At 44.3% G+C, this 18,213-nt stretch overlaps 1 protein-coding gene across 6 annotated transcripts in view; it reads right to left on the bottom strand.

The window, feature by feature from the left end:
- The window catches only part of DRC1 (dynein regulatory complex subunit 1), a 34,302-nt gene extending 21,871 nt beyond the window's left edge, over nt 1-12,431 (bottom strand). For all 6 annotated transcript variants that reach the window (XM_081592809.1, XM_081592810.1, XM_081592811.1 and 3 more), the window contains exons 1-5: nt 12,206-12,431; nt 9,511-9,598; nt 5,135-5,247; nt 1,830-2,013; nt 679-816 (exon numbers count right to left, since the gene is read on the bottom strand). In XM_081592809.1, the coding sequence (XP_081448935.1) occupies nt 679-816; nt 1,830-2,013; nt 5,135-5,247; nt 9,511-9,598; nt 12,206-12,360 (678 nt within the window). In that variant the 5' untranslated portion in view covers nt 12,361-12,431. The remainder of the gene's footprint in view (nt 1-678; nt 817-1,829; nt 2,014-5,134; nt 5,248-9,510; nt 9,599-12,205) is intronic.
- Between the last annotated feature and the right edge of the window lie 5,782 nt (nt 12,432-18,213).

The following is an 18,213-nucleotide window of genomic DNA, read 5'->3' as shown; positions in this document are numbered from 1 at the left end:
ACAGCAGCCCACCAGGCTCCGCCGTCCCTGGGATTCTCCAGGCAAGAATACTGGAGTGGGTTGCCATTTCCTTCTCCAGTGATTGAAAGGGAAAAGTGAAAGTGAAGTCGCTCAGTCGTGTCCGACTCTTAGCGACCCCATGGACTGCAGCCTACCAGGCTCCTCTGTCCATGGGATTTTCCAGGCAAGAGTACTGGAGTGGGGTGCCATTGCCTTCTCCGACAGATAAGTGGCTCACAAATGCCTGATGTTCTGGAACACTGATCTCCCTCCTCTACTCCTCTTACTTTACCCTGTTTTATCTTCTTTCCAAGTGCTTATCACTGCCTGTCAAATTACATACACAGTAGTCTATCTGTCTATTGTGTAGCTGCCTCTGCTAGAATACAGGTTCCATCTAGGACTTTGTCCCTGGTTGTTGCCCCAGCCTCTGGCACAGTGCTTGCCATTTATTAGATATTTGCATATTTGTTGAAGGAGGGAACGTATAAACAAGCAAATGAATGAAACCCTAGAGCAGAGACCTCAATGAGAGCAGTGAGATGGAGCAATGACAGCAGTCTAGGGCCCTCCCTGGGTAGTTAGGACAAGCCAGCCTCCCCCCAGAGGCCTCCTCCCAGGGCCTCCTGCCAGGGGCCTCCTCCCAGGGCAGGGGGCAGCTCTCTCACACACCATTACCTCGATATTTTGGAGCTCCTGGCGAAAGGTTTTCATCACATTCTTCACCTGCTCTTCCATCCTCTCCAGGAGCAGGCAGATGTCATCTGACTGTTTCTTCAAATCCTTCACGTACTGGTCATCTTTTATTTTTAACTCCTAGAGAAGAGCATATCAAAGGTTGGTCACCAACTGAGACAGAAGCCAGAGGCTGCCAGCCCCCCACCCCCCAGACCACCCTCAGACCCCTCCCATCAGCTCACGCACTAGAAAATACAGCTGCACAAAGGGAAGGTGCTGGATAGGCTTCTTCCTCACCTATCCAGGGAGAAGCACGGGTGTTTGGAGCCCATAGGCTCAGCTCAGGGCAAAGCCTCAACGAGAAGCCCAGGATCAAAGCCCGAGAGGACTACTAGCTGCAAATCTCCCTGCAGGCTCCCAGAAAACCCGGGTGCTCCTGCTGAGCAACGAATGTCCATGTTCTAACATGGGCATACATCTACTGCAGACTGTTCCATTCCTTAACTAAGCATAGAAAGCCTGAAACAGCATTTGCTACAGCAGGACATCTTTCTCTTAGGCAGCCAATGATTCTAAAATGACTACAGAACTTTTTCTTCCGGTTAAAAGGATATTGCCTGAGGGACTTCGCTGGTGGTCAAATGGCCAAGAATTCACCTTGCAAGGCTAGGTGCAAAGAATTCACCTTGCAAGGCAGGAGACACTGGTTCAATCCCACATGCTACCAAGCAACTAAGCTTGCACACCACAACTAAAGAGCCTGTGTGCCCCAACTGACACAGCCAAACAATAAATATATACTTCTTTTTAAACAATAATCTTTTAAAAAAAAAAAAAGTGTACAGCCGGAAACAACAAGGTCCTACTGTAGAGCACAGGAACTATATTCAATATCCTGTGATAAACCGTAATGGAAAAGAATGTGGAAAAGAATGTATATCTATGTATAACTGAGTCACTTTGCTGTATAGCCATAATTACAACAACGTAGTAATGCAACCATACTTTGATTAAAAATATTTTTAAGTGTATTGCCCAAGCTGTACCATGTTCTTGGTAATGAAGTAAGGCCGCTGCCTTTCTGCATTCAGGAAAAGCACACACTCCCCCAGCTCCATCCCCTGTGGCGGGACCCAGGGCCAGGCTCTTGCCTGCTGTAACTCGCTGATCAGCTTGTTCTTATCTTCGATCAGTCCCGCACAGTGCACCTGCTGGGCATTGAGCATTTCCCACAGCTCCTGAGGGATTCTCCGCTGCTTGCCTTCCTCCCACTTGACAGTGATCTCATCAAATTTGTCCTGGCTGGTCTTAACCTCATTCTCCAGCTTTTCAAGCCTGCAAATATATAAACAGATCACCTCTGGAGGCTGCCTTCCAAGAGCACAGGCTGGTTCTCTAGGACCTGGAAAACAGGTCCGGGTACCAAGCCCTGCCTGCCTCCAGGTAGAACCACTGCAAACCAAACCAGGCTCTAAGAAATCTTCTTTTAGTTTAAAGCTTGACTGTAAATAACAGGCTAAATAAACAAAGTGACCCAGAACAAAAATGGATCAGCATTAAAGCTGTACAAACACACACACAGTTCAAGAGTCAATTGGTCATATCCTCTGAGTAAGACGGTGACTCAGTAGTTAAGCATTTGGTTACAGGTCCCATAGCTTGTGTTCAAATTCTGATTTTGCTACTGGCTCTCAATGTTAGGCAAATTGCTTAACTTCTGCAGGCCCCATTTTTCTCAGCTGTAGAATAGAGAGGACGGAAACATCTACCTTCCTGTGACTGTTGTCAAGATTAAATAAGATGGTTCCCAGCACAGTAGTCACTTAACAAATGGCACTCCTATTATTATCTTTTTCTATTGACATGACTTCAACTGTCTGGCCATTCCCCTCCCAAATTATCAATAAATGACTAGTGGAACATACAAAAAGGAAAATACCACCATTAGCAATGAAAAATAGGAGTGGTCTCCCAGAATTCCAAAAATGCCAAAGAAACCGTGTGATGGAGCACACCAAGGATGGGACTGGAGAGAAGGAGGCATCAGGGCTGAGATGTGAGGCCCCTGCTGAGAACAGGGGCCAGGACACATGCCTGCAACACTCGCCCAACTTCAGTAACCGGTTCTTCTATGAGATCGTCTCCAAACAAGAGTGCAAACTCCCTTAATGAAAAGAATCACAACGTAACTATCTCGTGATCCCCTCTCTCCTCCCCACCTTCCAAGCTTGGGCACTGAGGACATCTTATCATTCCATTAACTTTTTTTTTTTTTTCCAAAACATGAGAAACAGCTGTCAGGTTACATTTCCAAAACCCACATTTATCTTGTAACTGCTATCCACAACCTTCCATTTCTCCTCATGGGCTGCAGGAGAGGCCTGACTCCTCAGTGGGGTCCTCAGGGCCTTTCCACAGTCGCCCCTGCTGGAGATCAGCCAATTCAGTCCCCAGGCTAAGACAGGCAGTGGGAAGTTTCAAGAACAAATTATATCAGGCTTCTCTGGTGGCTCAGGGAAGTGGTAAAGCATCTGCCTGCCAACACAGGGGACACAGGTTTGATCTCTGGTCTGAGAAGATCCCACATGATGTGGGATGCAACTACTGAAGCCCACATGCCTAGAGCCCATGCTCCACAACAAGAGGAACCACTGCAAGGAGAAGGCAGTGCACCGCAATGAAGAGTAGCCCCTGCTCACCACAACTAGAGAGAGCCCTCTTGTAGCAACGAAGACCCAACACAACCAAAAATAAATAAATGAATAAACAAATCTAAAAAAAAAAAGAATAAATGATATCTTAGTGACAGTGGTAAAGTTGCTAATGGGGAGAACTACTTTGGCCACCTGATGCAAAGAGCCGACTCACTGGAAAAGACTCTGATGCTGGGAAAGATTGAAGGCAGGAGGAGAAGGGGACGACAGAGGATGAGATGGTTGGATGGCATCACCAACTCAATGGACATGAGTTTGGGTAAACTCCGGGAGTTGGTGATGGACAGGGAGGCCTGGCATGCTGCAGTCCATGGGGTCGCAAAGAGTCAGACACGACTGAGTGACTGAACTGAACTGAACTGAACTTACGTAGAACCAATGAAAATATTGTTGTTAAAATTGCACTGTGTATGTACCTGCTGAGAGAAGCAAGATGGCCCCATGGGCTGCTTTTGTAATTGGACTACAGGTAAGGAATTCCTTGAAGAACAAGCCAAAGAAGAGTTTACTTGAGGACCTCTGATCCTGATGTTATCAGTCCTCTGTGGGCAACCCAAGGAAGCTGAATCCTGCTAAGCAGCTTACTCCTGTCTCCCTGTCAACGAAGCTGAACCCTGGGAGGTGGGTGTGCCCACCGCCCACCTGCTGAGGCCTGGAGCTGAGGGTTGGCCACGGAAGAGTTTCCATCATCCCCCTGACCCTCTATACTTCCAGTCGTGGGCTCCTTACCATTCTTTAACACGCTGCTACATTTGTACACAGCCTTCATGGGTCTGGTTTTTATGATTAATTTAAACTCAGAACAGCTTAATCTACCTTCTCAACCTCATCCTTTTCTTTCATCACCCCTATACATCCTTCACTTTCATGCCATTCCCAAGCATCATACAATCTCATGCCTCTGTACAAGTTGTTCCTAATATGCCCACTCCTTGATTCCTCCAACTCCTATTCATCCCTTACAGCCCACCTCAAATATCACTTTGCCTGGAAAGTTTTCTCTAATCTCTCCAGGGAAAATTAAAGGTCACCTTATACATGTTTCCATAACTCTTATACATAACTTTGTCATGTAATATAGTGTGTGTGCTCAGCCGTGTCTGATTCTTTGTGACCCCAAAGATTGTAGCCTGCTAGGCTCCTCAGTCCATGGGATTCTCCAGGCAAGAATACTAGAGTGGGGTATCATATCCTACTCCAGGGGATCTTCCTGACTCAGGGATCAAACCCACGTCTCTCGTCTCTCCTACATTGGGAGGCGGATTCTTTACCACTGCACACATGGGAAGCCCATACATACCTTTGTAACGTGTGCTAGTCGCTCAGTCACGTCTGACTCTTTGTGATCTCATGAACTATAGTCCACCAGACTCCTCTGTCCATGGAATTCTCCAGGCAAGAATATTGGAGTGGGTAACCGTTCCCTTTATTTTAACACAAATCATGGTGGAGTGGAGGTTGCACATCTATCTCAACCAGACTATGAACATCGAGAGCAGAGGCCATGGTCACACCTCTTTGTATCCACCGGGCTTGGCACACATTAGAAAGGTAACACTCGAGGAAGGAGGAGGGAAGCAAGGAGGGAAGGGGAGAGGGAGGGAGGAGTGGAGGGAAGGAGGACTCAAAAGGGGCAAGCGGATCCTTCTAGACTAGGTTTGATAAAGAACAGGGAGAATTTGGGGAGCCAGAGAAGAGACACTTCACATCTCCCAGGCTGCAGAGCCCAAGAAGTTCCTCACCTCTGACGCTTGATCTCCTCTTCCTCGACTCGCCTGTGGATCTCTCTGATATCTGCAGCTACCTGGATATTTGTCACCAACTCAGTGCCACAGAGCAGCAGTTTAGCCAGTTTCTGAAACCAAAGAAGAATTGATAAAGCTAGAATCACTTGCACAGCTGTCTGTAGCTGTGAAATCCAGCCAAGCAGAAATTAAAAGCTACCTGATGACTTTTAAGAGTAGAAGCTACTTAGCAACCCTTTTCCATCAGGACACTTGTGATGCGATGTTACAGCTTACGATCTACAAGCATTCTGCACTTCTGGATGTACTTCAGTTTAGTCTCGCTAGAGAAGGGACCAGCCCACCTCTGGGCACATCTTGGCACTTTCTCCAACAGGCCTCTGAGTGATTGACACTGCCAGGGTCCTTTCTAAGAATCTCAGTTGGGGAGGTGAGACATATAATAGTTGTCCTGCAATGTCTATTTCCCCCCTCTCCTTTTAATAACAGGACACCCATTTTAGCTGGGCATTTGACCTCTCCAAAAAGATACACCTCCCAACATCCCTTGCAGTTATAATGCACATGGGCAGCAGTGCATGTGCCACTTCTGAATGGTGCCTTGAAGGGGAAAGCTGTGCCCTCTCCTGCCCCCTTTTTCTCTATCTTCCAGGCTGGCACGTGATGCTAAGTATGTCGTGGTCAACAGACAAAGGCAACCTAAGGAAGGGCGGAAGGAGCTGAGGTTCCCAACCTCGAGGAACCCCCATATCACCCCTGGACCATGTCCACTCTGAGCTATTAAATGAACCAGAGAAATAAGCTTCTATCTTGTTTAAGCTAATGTTACGTGGGACCTTTGGCTAGAGGTGTTCTAACACAGGAGACTTCTGTAACTGACTGCACTACCCCTCCCTCAAAGGCTCGGGAGTTTTGCTACTGGCACTCACTTCTAAATTCCTCTTTGTAAAGTTCATATGCAGCATCTTCACTCCTGACCTTTTGGTGATGTCTTGATTTCAAGATAATACATTCTCTCAACAAAAAGTTCAGGTATCCTCAGGTTATGTCTGAGTTTTTCCAAGTCTGTTCTGGCACTTAAAAATTTTCCAACTCTCAGATCATTTCTGAATGAGGAACCTATAAATTTCTCTGCTCCAAGGAGTCACTGAAATGATCAGAGACTCTATTTCATCTCTCTCTTCTATGGAAATTTTGAAATGTGGTTTTAATGAATACATAACTGAACTTTAACCCAGATCTCCAGGGTCCTCCAGGCTTTTTTTAAACAGCTCCAGCCTTATCACTTGTGCCAAATGGTTTTAAATGCATAAGGAATTATCAACTTTCCTGTAGTTTTGAGCAATTTCCTATTTTCTATTCAGATAATGTGAACATCAGAAATAACTGAATCAAGTATTTAAGACCCAAAGTAAAACTGAAAACGTTGCAGTCACCAACCAATTAACAGACACACCCTAACATTCTTGAGACCCAGGGTAAGAGTTTAAATGAAGGTCCACATACCACATATCTAAATATTTAAAAATTATAATTCAGTGTAATAAGCCATTAAACACATTCTGTCCTACCTTGGCACCTTCATAACAGAAGTCCTGGTTTGAATTCATACTACGACTCGGAGCTCAACTCAGAACTTGGTGGCTAAGGGGGAGACAGTATCAGCCCCCAGCCTAGAGCTCAGCCCCTGGCCACCAGCCTGGAGCCCAGGCCATTCTCTTCATACTCCTAGCTCTGCATCCTGCATCATGAAGGGCATCAGACGCCGGCACATGAATTTCTCAGACCACACGTGGGAGCTCTATTAAACCTCTCTATTTAAACCTAGGAAGAGGCTGATGCAGGCCTTGAAAGTGGGCTCAGAACCATTTGGACAGGGAATTTGGAGTTCTGTGACAGACAGTGATCTAATGGGAGCACTTGGGCTCTGAATAAACTTGAGGCAAGTCTACTTGAGGGGGCGCATCCAGAGAAGGGCCAGAACAGGACACAGGACTCTCCTCATTACCACTTTTATTCAATGGGCTAGAAGCATATCTAGTGCAACAAAGCAAGAAAAACAAGTTTTTAAGTAACAAAATTGAACAGGAAAAGATAAAACTGTCCTTTTCAGATGATACGATTATATGTTAAAAAAAAGAACCAACAGGTTAACTATGAGAATTCACAAGTGAATTTGACCAGGCTGCTGGCTATCAGGTCAATATGTCAAAACCAATTATACTTTTACATATCAACAACGAACAATTAAACCTCGACAAAAAGTGTAAAACATTGCTAGGTGATATTAAAGAATACTTATATGCAAAAGAAGGGATATTTTATACTCATGGGTTGCAAATTTTTATTGGTAAGATATTAATTCTTTCCCAAATTGATCTGTACTTTCAACATGATCTCAATTAAAATCCCAGCAGGTTTTCTGGTGGAAATTGAGAAAATAATTCTAAAATGTATGTGGAAATACAAAGGGTCTAGAACAGCCAAGACAACCCTGAAGAATCACAAAGCTGGAGGACTTACCCTAGGGTATCGAGGGCTGCCATTTGGCTACAGTAATTAAAATAGTGTGGAAGTGGCACAAAGATGGACAATTGACCAACAGAACAGAGAATCTAGAAACAAACACATGTGTATGATCACCTCGTTTGCAACAAAGGTACATTGCGATGCAGAGGGGAAAGAATGATCTCTTTAAATGGTGCTGGGTTAATTAAAGATCCATTTAGAAAACAATGAACCTGGGGCCCTACTTTTACACCACACACAAAAAATGGATTCCAGACAGATTATAGACCAAATGTAGAGAAACAGTTGAACACTGAAGTGTCTAAAAACAAAGCATGGAAAAATATGTTTATAAACTTGGAGTTGACCAAGATTAAACAGGAAACAAAAAGAATTATCATTTAAAAAAAATTATTGCTAAGGTATAGAGTCAAGGGCAGTGGCCCCTCCTGCCCAGGTCTTGGAGAAGAACTAGTTGTTAATACCTTGATATTGAAAAAGGTAGCATTTTCTTTATAAACTGAAATGTATAAATGTTCTTTCTACTCCTCAATGCCAACATGCGTGTGTGCTCAGTCATACCCAACTCTTTGCGACCCCATGGTCAGGGTCCTGCCACGCTCCTCTCTCCATGGAATTTTCCAGCCAAGAATACTGGAGTGGGTTGCCATTTCCTACTCAACGCTAACACTCTTCATGATTTAAGTCCTAAGTGAAAGCAACATAGAAAAGCTGCTAATAAAAACAATATTCTCTCTCTGGTTTTACACTCAGCTTTAGAGTACTCAGGCTGAACAGTATTTTTAAGATTATATCAGTATCAACTAAAACAGTATTTTCAGGATTATATACAATATTCCTTTTATCCTACACAGAAATGCTCAGAGATCATCCACCTTTAGATGAAGTACCCTAAGTACAAAGGGATGATGTGACATCTACTTCACAGTTATCAACAGATATGGAACAAAAACCCACAACAGTTCAATATTCTTTCCACTACAATAAAACATCTTATCCTTGACCCAGGACAGTCCAGATAATTCAGTTGTTTCTAGAGATCTCTAGGCTCTATAATCAGACACGACTGAGTGACTGAACTGAAATGAGGCTCCATAATAATATTTCAGTAATTTAAATATTTTCTCCCAGTAACTGCATTTCATTTCCAGAAATGATCCCTTCTCCTCCCCACTTTTAGAAATCCCATCTATTTTTCTAAGACCCAGCTCCAATTCTACTTTCTCCTTATAACCTTCCCTGACCAGGCTGGCTGGGTGAGCTCGTTTCCATGCAATTAATTAATTAAACGTGGCACTGTGCCAGTTGGCGCTCCCTGCTTTGAACTACTGTTTATCCCTCCTGCACCTCTTGCTTCAAGTCCTTTAATACCTGTTTCAGGAGCCCTGTCATCGCCACGGGAGAACGATCAAAGACTTTCTTTTAGTGTTCACTGGGTACAAGCTTGGCCCTACTCCACAGCCACAAAGAGGCCTTCGCTCACCTAGAACCTAACAGTTCCACTGGGGACACCACACGCACACACATTCGGAAAGTCAAACAAGGCAGAAAATTGTCCATAGTGAAATATATGAACAGTACAGACGAGAATGGTTCCATGTGTGACTTCAAAGAGTTCAACCTGCTTTGCAGAAGACATCGTGGAGAAGTTGGGCTGTGAGACAGTCTTAAAGTCTGGAAACCAAGATTGAGGAGAGGGGAAGAGGGAGGGGAGAGGACAGAAAGGAAGAAGAGGGGAGGGGCGGGGCTTGGCACTGCCGCATCAAAGGCCCAGCACAGAAAGAGTGAAGCCTCCGTCTGGGTCTTACTGGACTGGGGGGACCCATTTATACCCCATTTCCTACCAGTCTGCTTTCTTCTTTCTGTTTGTAGCTCTTGCTTTGATCTTCCTCACTCTCCTTCTTCCCGTCTAAATATTCTCCAAGAGCTTCCCTGGGATGGAAAAAACATAGAGAAAATGAAGTTTAAATTCTAGGAGGTAAAATCTTTCACTCTTTTTTTCCTAACTTTGATTTTTGGTTTTTTTTTGTTTTGTTTTAAATCTTTCTGCCGAGCTGTGCATGGCCTGGGGGATTTAAATTTTAATTTTAAATTTTCATAGTATATTTCACCATTTACAAAAACATATTCCATAGGGATAAAAATTTGAATACTAAAAAGAATACAATCCAGGATTTCCTTGGTGGTCCAGTGGTTAAGACTCTGAGTTTCCAATGCAGGGGGTGCCTGTGGGATCTTAGCTGGCTCCCCATGGAACCTGCCTCCCCTGCATTGGAAGGGCAGAGCTTTTTTTACCCCTAGCCCCACCAAAGGGCATGTGGGATCTTTGTTCCTCCAAACCATTCCCTAAAGAACAACAAGGGTGATCTTAACATGCTTAGAAAGTTGGGAAATTCTCACACTAGGTTGTTAGCCTGTGGGTAAGAGCTATAGCCATATGGAAGGTCAAATGGACACTCCAAAACTGCACCCAAGTGCATAAAAAACAATACTGTAGACCAGAGCTATGGTAGGGATTAGCATCACCCTTAGGGATCTCAAGGACTTCCCAGGTGGCTCAGCAGTAAAGAACCTGCCTGCCGATGCAGGAGACACAGGAGATGTGGATTCAATCCCTGGGTTGAGAAGATCCCCTGGGGAAGGAAACGGCAATCCATTTCAGTATTCTTGCCTGGAAAATTCCATGGACAGAGAATCCTGGTGGGCTACAGTCCACAGGGTCACAAAAAGTTGGACACGACTGAGTGATTGAGCACACAATACAATTAGGGATCTCACGGATGTGGGAGTGGTGGTGCCTATCAAATCTCCATTTAATTCACTGGTCAGGTCCCTGCAAAGACTGGATGGATGGAGCCAAGAAAATGATTGTCAATTACTCCAAGCTCAAGCAAGCAGCAGTCCTAATTGCAGCTGCCATGCAAGTCCTTGCTTGAGTATATGAGTGTGTCCTTAGGTACCTGGAATGTGGCCACTGACTGAGCCACATGTGCTACTTCTACCTCAGTCAGGAAAAAGGATTAGGAAATTTATATCAAGGAGGAACAGATAATACACACTCATACAGCCCTCACACATGCAGGGCCATGTCAATGCTCCTGAGCTGACAAACTCGAGATTGGATAGATCAGGACCACTTGGATATCCCACAGAGCATCACATTGATCTGTTATCTTGGGGCTGGCAAACTTTGGCCAATGGGCCAAATCTGACTCACTTGTTTTTGTATGGCTCAGGAGTGAAGAATGATTTTTTCACATTTTCAAATGGTTTTTTGAAAAGATCAAGATGAATAGGCAGAGCACAGGGGATTTTTAGGGCAGTGAAACTCTTCAGTACAATACTGTGATGGTAGATACATGTCATTATATATTTATCAAGATCCAACTGTTGTAACCAATGTACCATTCTGGTGGAGAATATTGATAGTGGAGGAGGTTATACACGTGTAGAGTGTGTGTTAGTCACTCAGTCAGGTGCCACTCTTTGTGACCCCATGGACTGTAGCCCACGAGGCCCCTTTGTCCATGGGATTCTCCAGGCAAGAATACTGGAGTGGGTTGCCCAGGGATTGAACGTGGGTCTCCCATATTGCAGTCAGATTCTTTACCATCTGAGCCACCGGGGAAGCTTCATATATGTGTAGAAGTAGGGGGTAAATGGGAAACCTCTGTAGTCTCCACTCAATTCTTCTGTGAACCTAAAACTGCTCTAAAATATGAAGTGTATTAATTTAGAAAAAAAGATCTAAAGATGAAGAATATTCTGTGACACATGAACATTATATGAAATTCAAATTTCAGTGTCCTTAAGTAAAGTTTTTGTTGGAACACAGCCACATCACTTTGGGGCCCTTGTGTCCAAAGGCCAGCCGACAACAAGAGAAGCACCATCTTGGCAAGGCAGCTGACCCTGACCAGCAGGATGAGGTATAAGTGCTGCCACACAGTGCGGGTGTTCAGGTAGTCAGGGGTTCACGGAAGTTCCCCTCGGTCCCCCTCCTTAAGATAAGCTACAGTCTGTGAGTGGACGGGGGTGGCAACCCCAGGCTGAGAATGGTATGGTTATCAGCCTCAGACCCTGCAGGAAAAGGGTTTTGTGTCACACAACCAGATAAGCCACTGAGACCAACACAAGTGATAGTTGAGGTCTGCTCTGTAACCGCTTGTGGAAGGCAGGCAGGCTGGGAGGCAAGGAGGCAAGAACGACCTCGGAGGACAGGTCATGAAGCCCCAACATCTTCAGGTACAGCCCACAGTGCCTGGCGCAGCAGGCTCTCCGTGAACGTGCTGGAGGGATTCCTAGTTCCATCTTTGACTTTACTAAGTGTATTCAATGCTTTAATATCACATACTTTGTTTGAAACTTCTGGTAGAAAAGTTTTCTATCTCATCAAGAAACAAGACCAGCTCACACGTAGGGCACGCGGGCCCCTCACCGCAGGGGCTCCGGCCTGGAGAAGCCGCCCCCTCATTCCAGCACCCAGGTCACCCGCACCCTGGGCGCTCCTTGGCTGGACGCGCCCAAAACCTGGCTCACCGCCTCCGAGCTTCCAGGCGTGCCGCGATGCGCAGGCGCCGGGCCTGTATCCGCTCCTGAGGATTATCAGAATGTATGGAGGGTCCGAGAATCGGGGTGGCTAAATGTTCCTTCTCTTTCTCCTCCAGGACCCCCAGGGATCCCGGCGGATTCATGGCAGGTGCCTTCCGCCCCCCGGGCAGCTCTGCCAGGACCACCGCGGGACTACAGCTTGGTTGCTAACAACAAAGCTGTTGCCAGGGAAATGCAGTCACCTGACCCGCAGCTGGCGTGGTTGCGCGCGCAGCCCCTCAGGCTGGGCGCACTGGTGTTCATAGTGCTGTTATCTCAGTTTGGGGCTTCATCCCTCTCTGCTGCAATTACAGTGAGGAATGTATTGAATCCCCCATTAACAGAGGCTGGAAGATTTAAGAGCTGAACCAAGTTGTGATTCATCACTTACCGACCCTATGATTAATTCTTCATCCATCAAATAAATAATCCTTAAAATCACCATATACATCTAATGTAATTGAATGTCTACTCTATGCCAATTACTGTGCTATCTCCGAGGATCCAAGCGTTGTCCTTTCTTCGATGGAGGGGGTAGAATAATAGGTTCACTCAGAAATTCTGAACTAAAGTACATTGCATCCACCTGTTGTCATCCATTCTTTTTTTTTTAATTAATATATATAACTTTATTTTTGGCTGTGCTGGGTCTTCTTTGCAGCAGGGGTTTTTCTCTAGTTGCCGCCAGTGGGAGCTACTCCTTGTTGCAATGCATGGGCTTCTCATTGCGGAGCAAGGGCTCTGGGGCACAAGGACATTTGGTAGTTGCTGCTCCTGGGTGCAGTACAGTCTCCAGGCTCCAGAGCACAGTCTCAATAGTTGTGGCACACAAGTTTAGTTCTTCCGTGGCATGTGAGATCTTCCCAGATCAGAGATCCGATCTTTGTCTCCTGCACTGGCAGGCATATTCTTTACCACTGAGCCGCCAGGGAAGCCCCATCATCCATTTGTGTTTGAGCTCCTACTTTGCGTATTCGGCCTCTATCCTCTCTAGAATGTGAAAAACCCCTGCCATCAATAAATTTATATCCAACAAGGAACTGTTGTCTTCTGTAGCAGTTTTCAGTAGGGCTACACTCCCTCCATCACCACTCGCAATCACATACAGAAAAAGGAGGAGAGCAGAGAAAAAACGGTAGGAAAGGGAGTAAGGGGGAGGAATGAAAGTTAAGAGCACAGAAGCACGCTTAAACTTTCGAGGGAGCACTGTCCCTTGAAAAGCACTATTTCCCGGGTGTTTTGTATGTGTCAAATGTTGCATTGCTGACAAAAAATGCACAGTGTTCTTATACAGAATTAAGACCCATTCGAAAACAATTAAGACCCATTCGAAAATGAATTTGAAACATTTGATCGAACCTTGTCCCACTGGCCTGAGAGAAACTCGGAAAAAGGCACTAGGGTAGTAAGAAATTGCAGACAGGCCCTGCCACCTTGGGTATGGCACAACTTACTGTTTTCTCAGCTGTATTGCCTGCCTACTCAAACCACAGGTAACAGTGAGGCCAAAGAAGATAAGCCCTTTGTGAATAAGCCCTACCCAGAGGCAAATTTTTTTAAATTATTTTTGCCAAGTGCACAAGGGGTAGGCAGATTTAAGAGCACCAAAATCTTGGAGCAGCTAAGTCCAACAGCTGCCTGGATCCTTGTCCCATATCTAGCCAGGGTGAGGAGTCTGAAAGTTGCAGGAGGGGTAGGTGTTTGCTTCTGGGCCTCAGAGCCCTTTGCCAGACCTCTCTCTCCTTTAGTTGTAACCTCAAGCATTACATTAGACTTCCTAGGGGCCAAGGAATCAGAGGGGCAATGCATAGTTCCGACCGCTAACTCCTCCAGGTCCTGGGCCATGTCTCCACCATCTGGGAGAAGAGAAACAAGTGCCAGTGTGTGCACATGTCGATGGGTGGGAGTAGGATACCTAAGAAAAGTCTGTGGGAATCGGCTGTCACACGAGATGGCAGAGAGAGCAAAGGTATCATAAAAAGTCATAAAGAGCAATCAATAAGATGCTTGGCTAAGAGCCAGCCATTTTCTATGATAAGGATGCTGAATCCCTTTTTTGCTGTTTGAGCTTTTAATAAGCCTCATGCCTTTTTTTCCCTTTGCTCCGTATCTGGGCAGCCGATTAAAAAAACAAACAAACAAACAAAAAAACATGGGAATTCCCTAGTAGTTTAGTGGCTCAGAGGTAAAGAGTCTGCCTACAGTGTGCAGGAGACACTGGAGATGTGAGCTCGATCCCTGGGTCGGGAAGATCCCCTGGAGGAGAAAATGGCAACCCACTCCAGTCTTCTTGCCTGGAAAATCCAACGGATAGAGGAGCCTGGCGGGCTACAGTCCATGGGGTCGCAAAGAGTCAAACTCGACTGAGTGATTAAGCACTGACTGCCCTTAGTGGTTAAGACTCCATGCTGCCAGAGCAGGGGGCACAGGTTTGATACCTGGTTGGGGAACTAAGATCGCACATGCCATGTGGCACAGCCAAAAGATAAACAAAAAAACCTGGGTGCTCCCTCCTTTGGTGGGAGGTTCCATCTGTGTGTGCTGGCTCTACTTTCTAACCATAGTAACTCCCCAAGTCAGTGTCTTCCTGGCTCTTTTCAACCCTTTTCCAACCAGCTGGAAAGTCTTCGCTGCTGTTACAGACAGCCTCAATTATATAAATAACAAACCTTTTTCATAGGTGTGGGCGAAAACAATACTCTCATTCACTACTGAAAAGACATCTTTTAGGAGGACAGTTCATCAGCATCAATAGTTTAAAAGAGCATATGTATTGAGTATGCAATTCTACTTAAAAGAATTATCCTTGAGAAATAATAGATCTAGGATACAACCCCACAGGGTCAAAATCACGAGTAACTTTTTTAAGTTTAGACAGACCCAAGCTGGTTAGCCCTGCTGCCAGGCCCATTCTAGGTGTTTGAGGTTTGCATTCAGAAGGGAAGGGATAACTCCTAAGGCAACCAAGAAGTTGGGAGGGCAGGGGATTAAGAGCACATAAGCCAGAGAATTAGCCTTGGTTAAAATATGGGACATTTCCTCCCTCACCTTCTTTAAATCTGTTACAGAAAAAATTTGAATGCCCACTGTCAGAACTGGGAGATCAATTCTAATGGTTTTAAAAAAAGGAATATTTTCCTCAGAAGCAATGTTAGAAAATATGTTTTTATGAGTTTTTTTATATATATATAAAGTTTAGGTGCACTAAATGTGGGTTATTAAGTTCTTAAGCAATTAGCCTGGAAAATTAACAGCATACATTAGTACTCTTTATATGGGAAGATGGTTTCTTTTTGTTTTTAAACTTTTTCTTTTGTATTGGGGTACAGCCTATTAACCGTGTTGTGATAGTTTCAGGCAAACAGCAGCGGGGGGGCGGGGAGGGGAACTCAGCCATACATGTATCCATTCTCCCCCAAACTCCCTTGCCATCCAGGCTGCCACGTAACATTGAGCAGAATTTCCTGTGCTATACAGTAGGTCCTTATTGACTATATTTTGAATATAGCAGTGTGTAAATGACCTTCCCAAACTCCCTGACTATCCCTTCCTCCAGGAAACCATAAGCTGGTTCTCTAAGTCTGTGAATCTCTGTATTGTAAGTTCATTTATATCATTTCTTTTCAGATTCCACATATAAGGGGTGTCATATGATATTTCTTTCTCCCTTTCTTACTTCACTCAGTATGACATTCTCTAGGTCCATGTATGTTGCTGCAAATGGCATTATTCCATTCTTTTTAATGGCTGAGTAATATTCCATTGTATATATGTTAACATATCTTCTTTATCCATTCCTCTGTTGAGGGACATTTAAGTTGCTTCCATGTCTTGGCTACTGCAAACAGTGCTGCAATGAACACTGGGGTGCATGGATCCTTTCAGATGGTATTTTTCTCTGGATATATGCCCAGGAATGGGATTGCAGGGTCATATGGTAGCTTTATTTTTAGTTTAAGGAAACTCCACACTGTTCTCCACAGTGGCTGTACCAATTTACATTCCCACCAACAGTGTAGGAGGGTTATATGAAGATGTTTTCCAGTGTGAAACAACCACCTTACAAGCTAATGTAGGTGTGACTCAGTTATTATGAGAACAATAAATACTGCCTAGTATCCAGTTCTGGGAGAATCATAGCAGTATATTATGAAGAGCTGTTCCTGCCACCTTCCTAGTACTTGGCTCTCTGAAACAAGTCACAGGATTATTGAACACCCAGGAGCAAGCAGGCTGATCAAACAAAACAAAACCTTTTAAAATTCTGCTCAAAATTAACCAGTGCTTCTCTGAGACAAGTGACTGGACACTATTTTTCTCCCCAGAACTCCCCTCCCCTTTTGCACCTACCAGGGAAAAACAAAGACAACAATGTGAAAATAATTTAAAGGATTTAAAAACCATTTACTCTTTACTTTTATTACAATAAATATTTATCAATAATAGAGTTAAAACAATTTTAAATTAAAACCTACTGCATTACTTTTGGGTTTCACAGCAGCAGAAATAAAACATAAATTCAGCTGAGAGCGCAAGGCTTCCAGAATCCAGTGGCAAGAAACAGTCAGGTCTTGATTATCTGGGCGAGCAATGGGGACCAGGAATACCGATGACACAAAACGAATGGTGAAATGCACACCTGTACCCTGTTTGCACATCAAATTACCTAAGACCTCACAACATTCCAGCTAAGGAATTTAAGCAAGTTGTGACATCCCATTTCTCACAAGAGCTAGAGTTTTCCCCCATCAAGCCCAAGAGCACAACTGCTTCAGGCACTGCCTTCTGGCCAGGAATGGGTCCCACCATCATTCAAACCCTGGAAGCCTCAACTCTGGTGGAAGCAACCATCTTCTCACAAGTTTTCTGACTCACACAATCCCTGGTGAAAGGGAAGTGGAAAGTGACATATGTCGAGGCCTTTCTTGGGGACTAAGATGAACAGCAAGTAGGAAAGACTGGAGATGCAGATAAGGAACAGGCCTCTCAGAGTTACAGGGTACATGCAAATTAAGTCAACATGAAGAAACAGTCTGGTGAGGGCTTATCATCTTGCTGATAATCAAGAGTAGACTGCACGTACATACAAATACATCATACATATATATGCACAGAGAATATATGTGTACATATTAAATATGTAGGCATACACACACCACACATAACCAAATAAAATAAATGCTATGTTATTTACTACGAACATGGGCAAGTCCTAGGCAGACCAATTACAAACATGTTCAATTAAACTACTTGATAGGGAAAATAACTTTGTGTTCTTGATTTCAACTTCTTCTCTCACATATTCCACTTGTAGCAGACACATTCCAATTACTTAAGTGATATTGTTTCTAGGTACCTGAGGGGTTGGAAATCATCCTTCTGTTTCAGAATACTACAGAAAGCAAACTGCAACAGGACCAGGCTAAACAAATCAATAATTGATTTGGCCATGATTCCTGCCACCTATTCTTAGTCACAGGGCATGAAACCTTACTCAGAAAAGTGTTGATTTCTTTTCCTACCACTGGCTACAAATTTAATCTTTTCTGTTAGATGGGAGGGGAAAGGGAGAATGCAGGTGGCAAGGAGTTTACACTTCAGCAACTGTTCACTGCCTTCCACTTTACCCAGAGGAAATACTACTTAAAAAAAAACAAACCCTGAAATTTGGAGTTTAATACTGAATTCCACTTTCTTGGCACATTCCAGAAAAAGCAAACGATTACCTGTAGCTGGGTCTTTTGTCTCCTGAATAGCTGCTCTAATGGGATAAGTTATTTAAACAAAATAACCTACCCCAAAATGTTCATATTGTGGGCAGTCTTAATTAGTACTTACTAAACTAAGTCTGATACAGAATGATACCAGTAATTCAAACAGATTCATAATGCAGCATTCATGGACCTCATAAAATTAAAACAGGCCCCTCCTATAATCTGATTACATCAAGATTACAT

The sequence above is a fragment of the Giraffa tippelskirchi genome, chromosome 4 (genome assembly GCF_054371585.1).
Source record: "Giraffa tippelskirchi isolate mGirTip1 chromosome 4, T2T-mGirTip1v1.2.pri, whole genome shotgun sequence".
NCBI lineage: Eukaryota > Metazoa > Chordata > Mammalia > Artiodactyla > Giraffidae > Giraffa > Giraffa tippelskirchi.
This window is presented reverse-complemented; position numbering and strand designations above follow the sequence as displayed.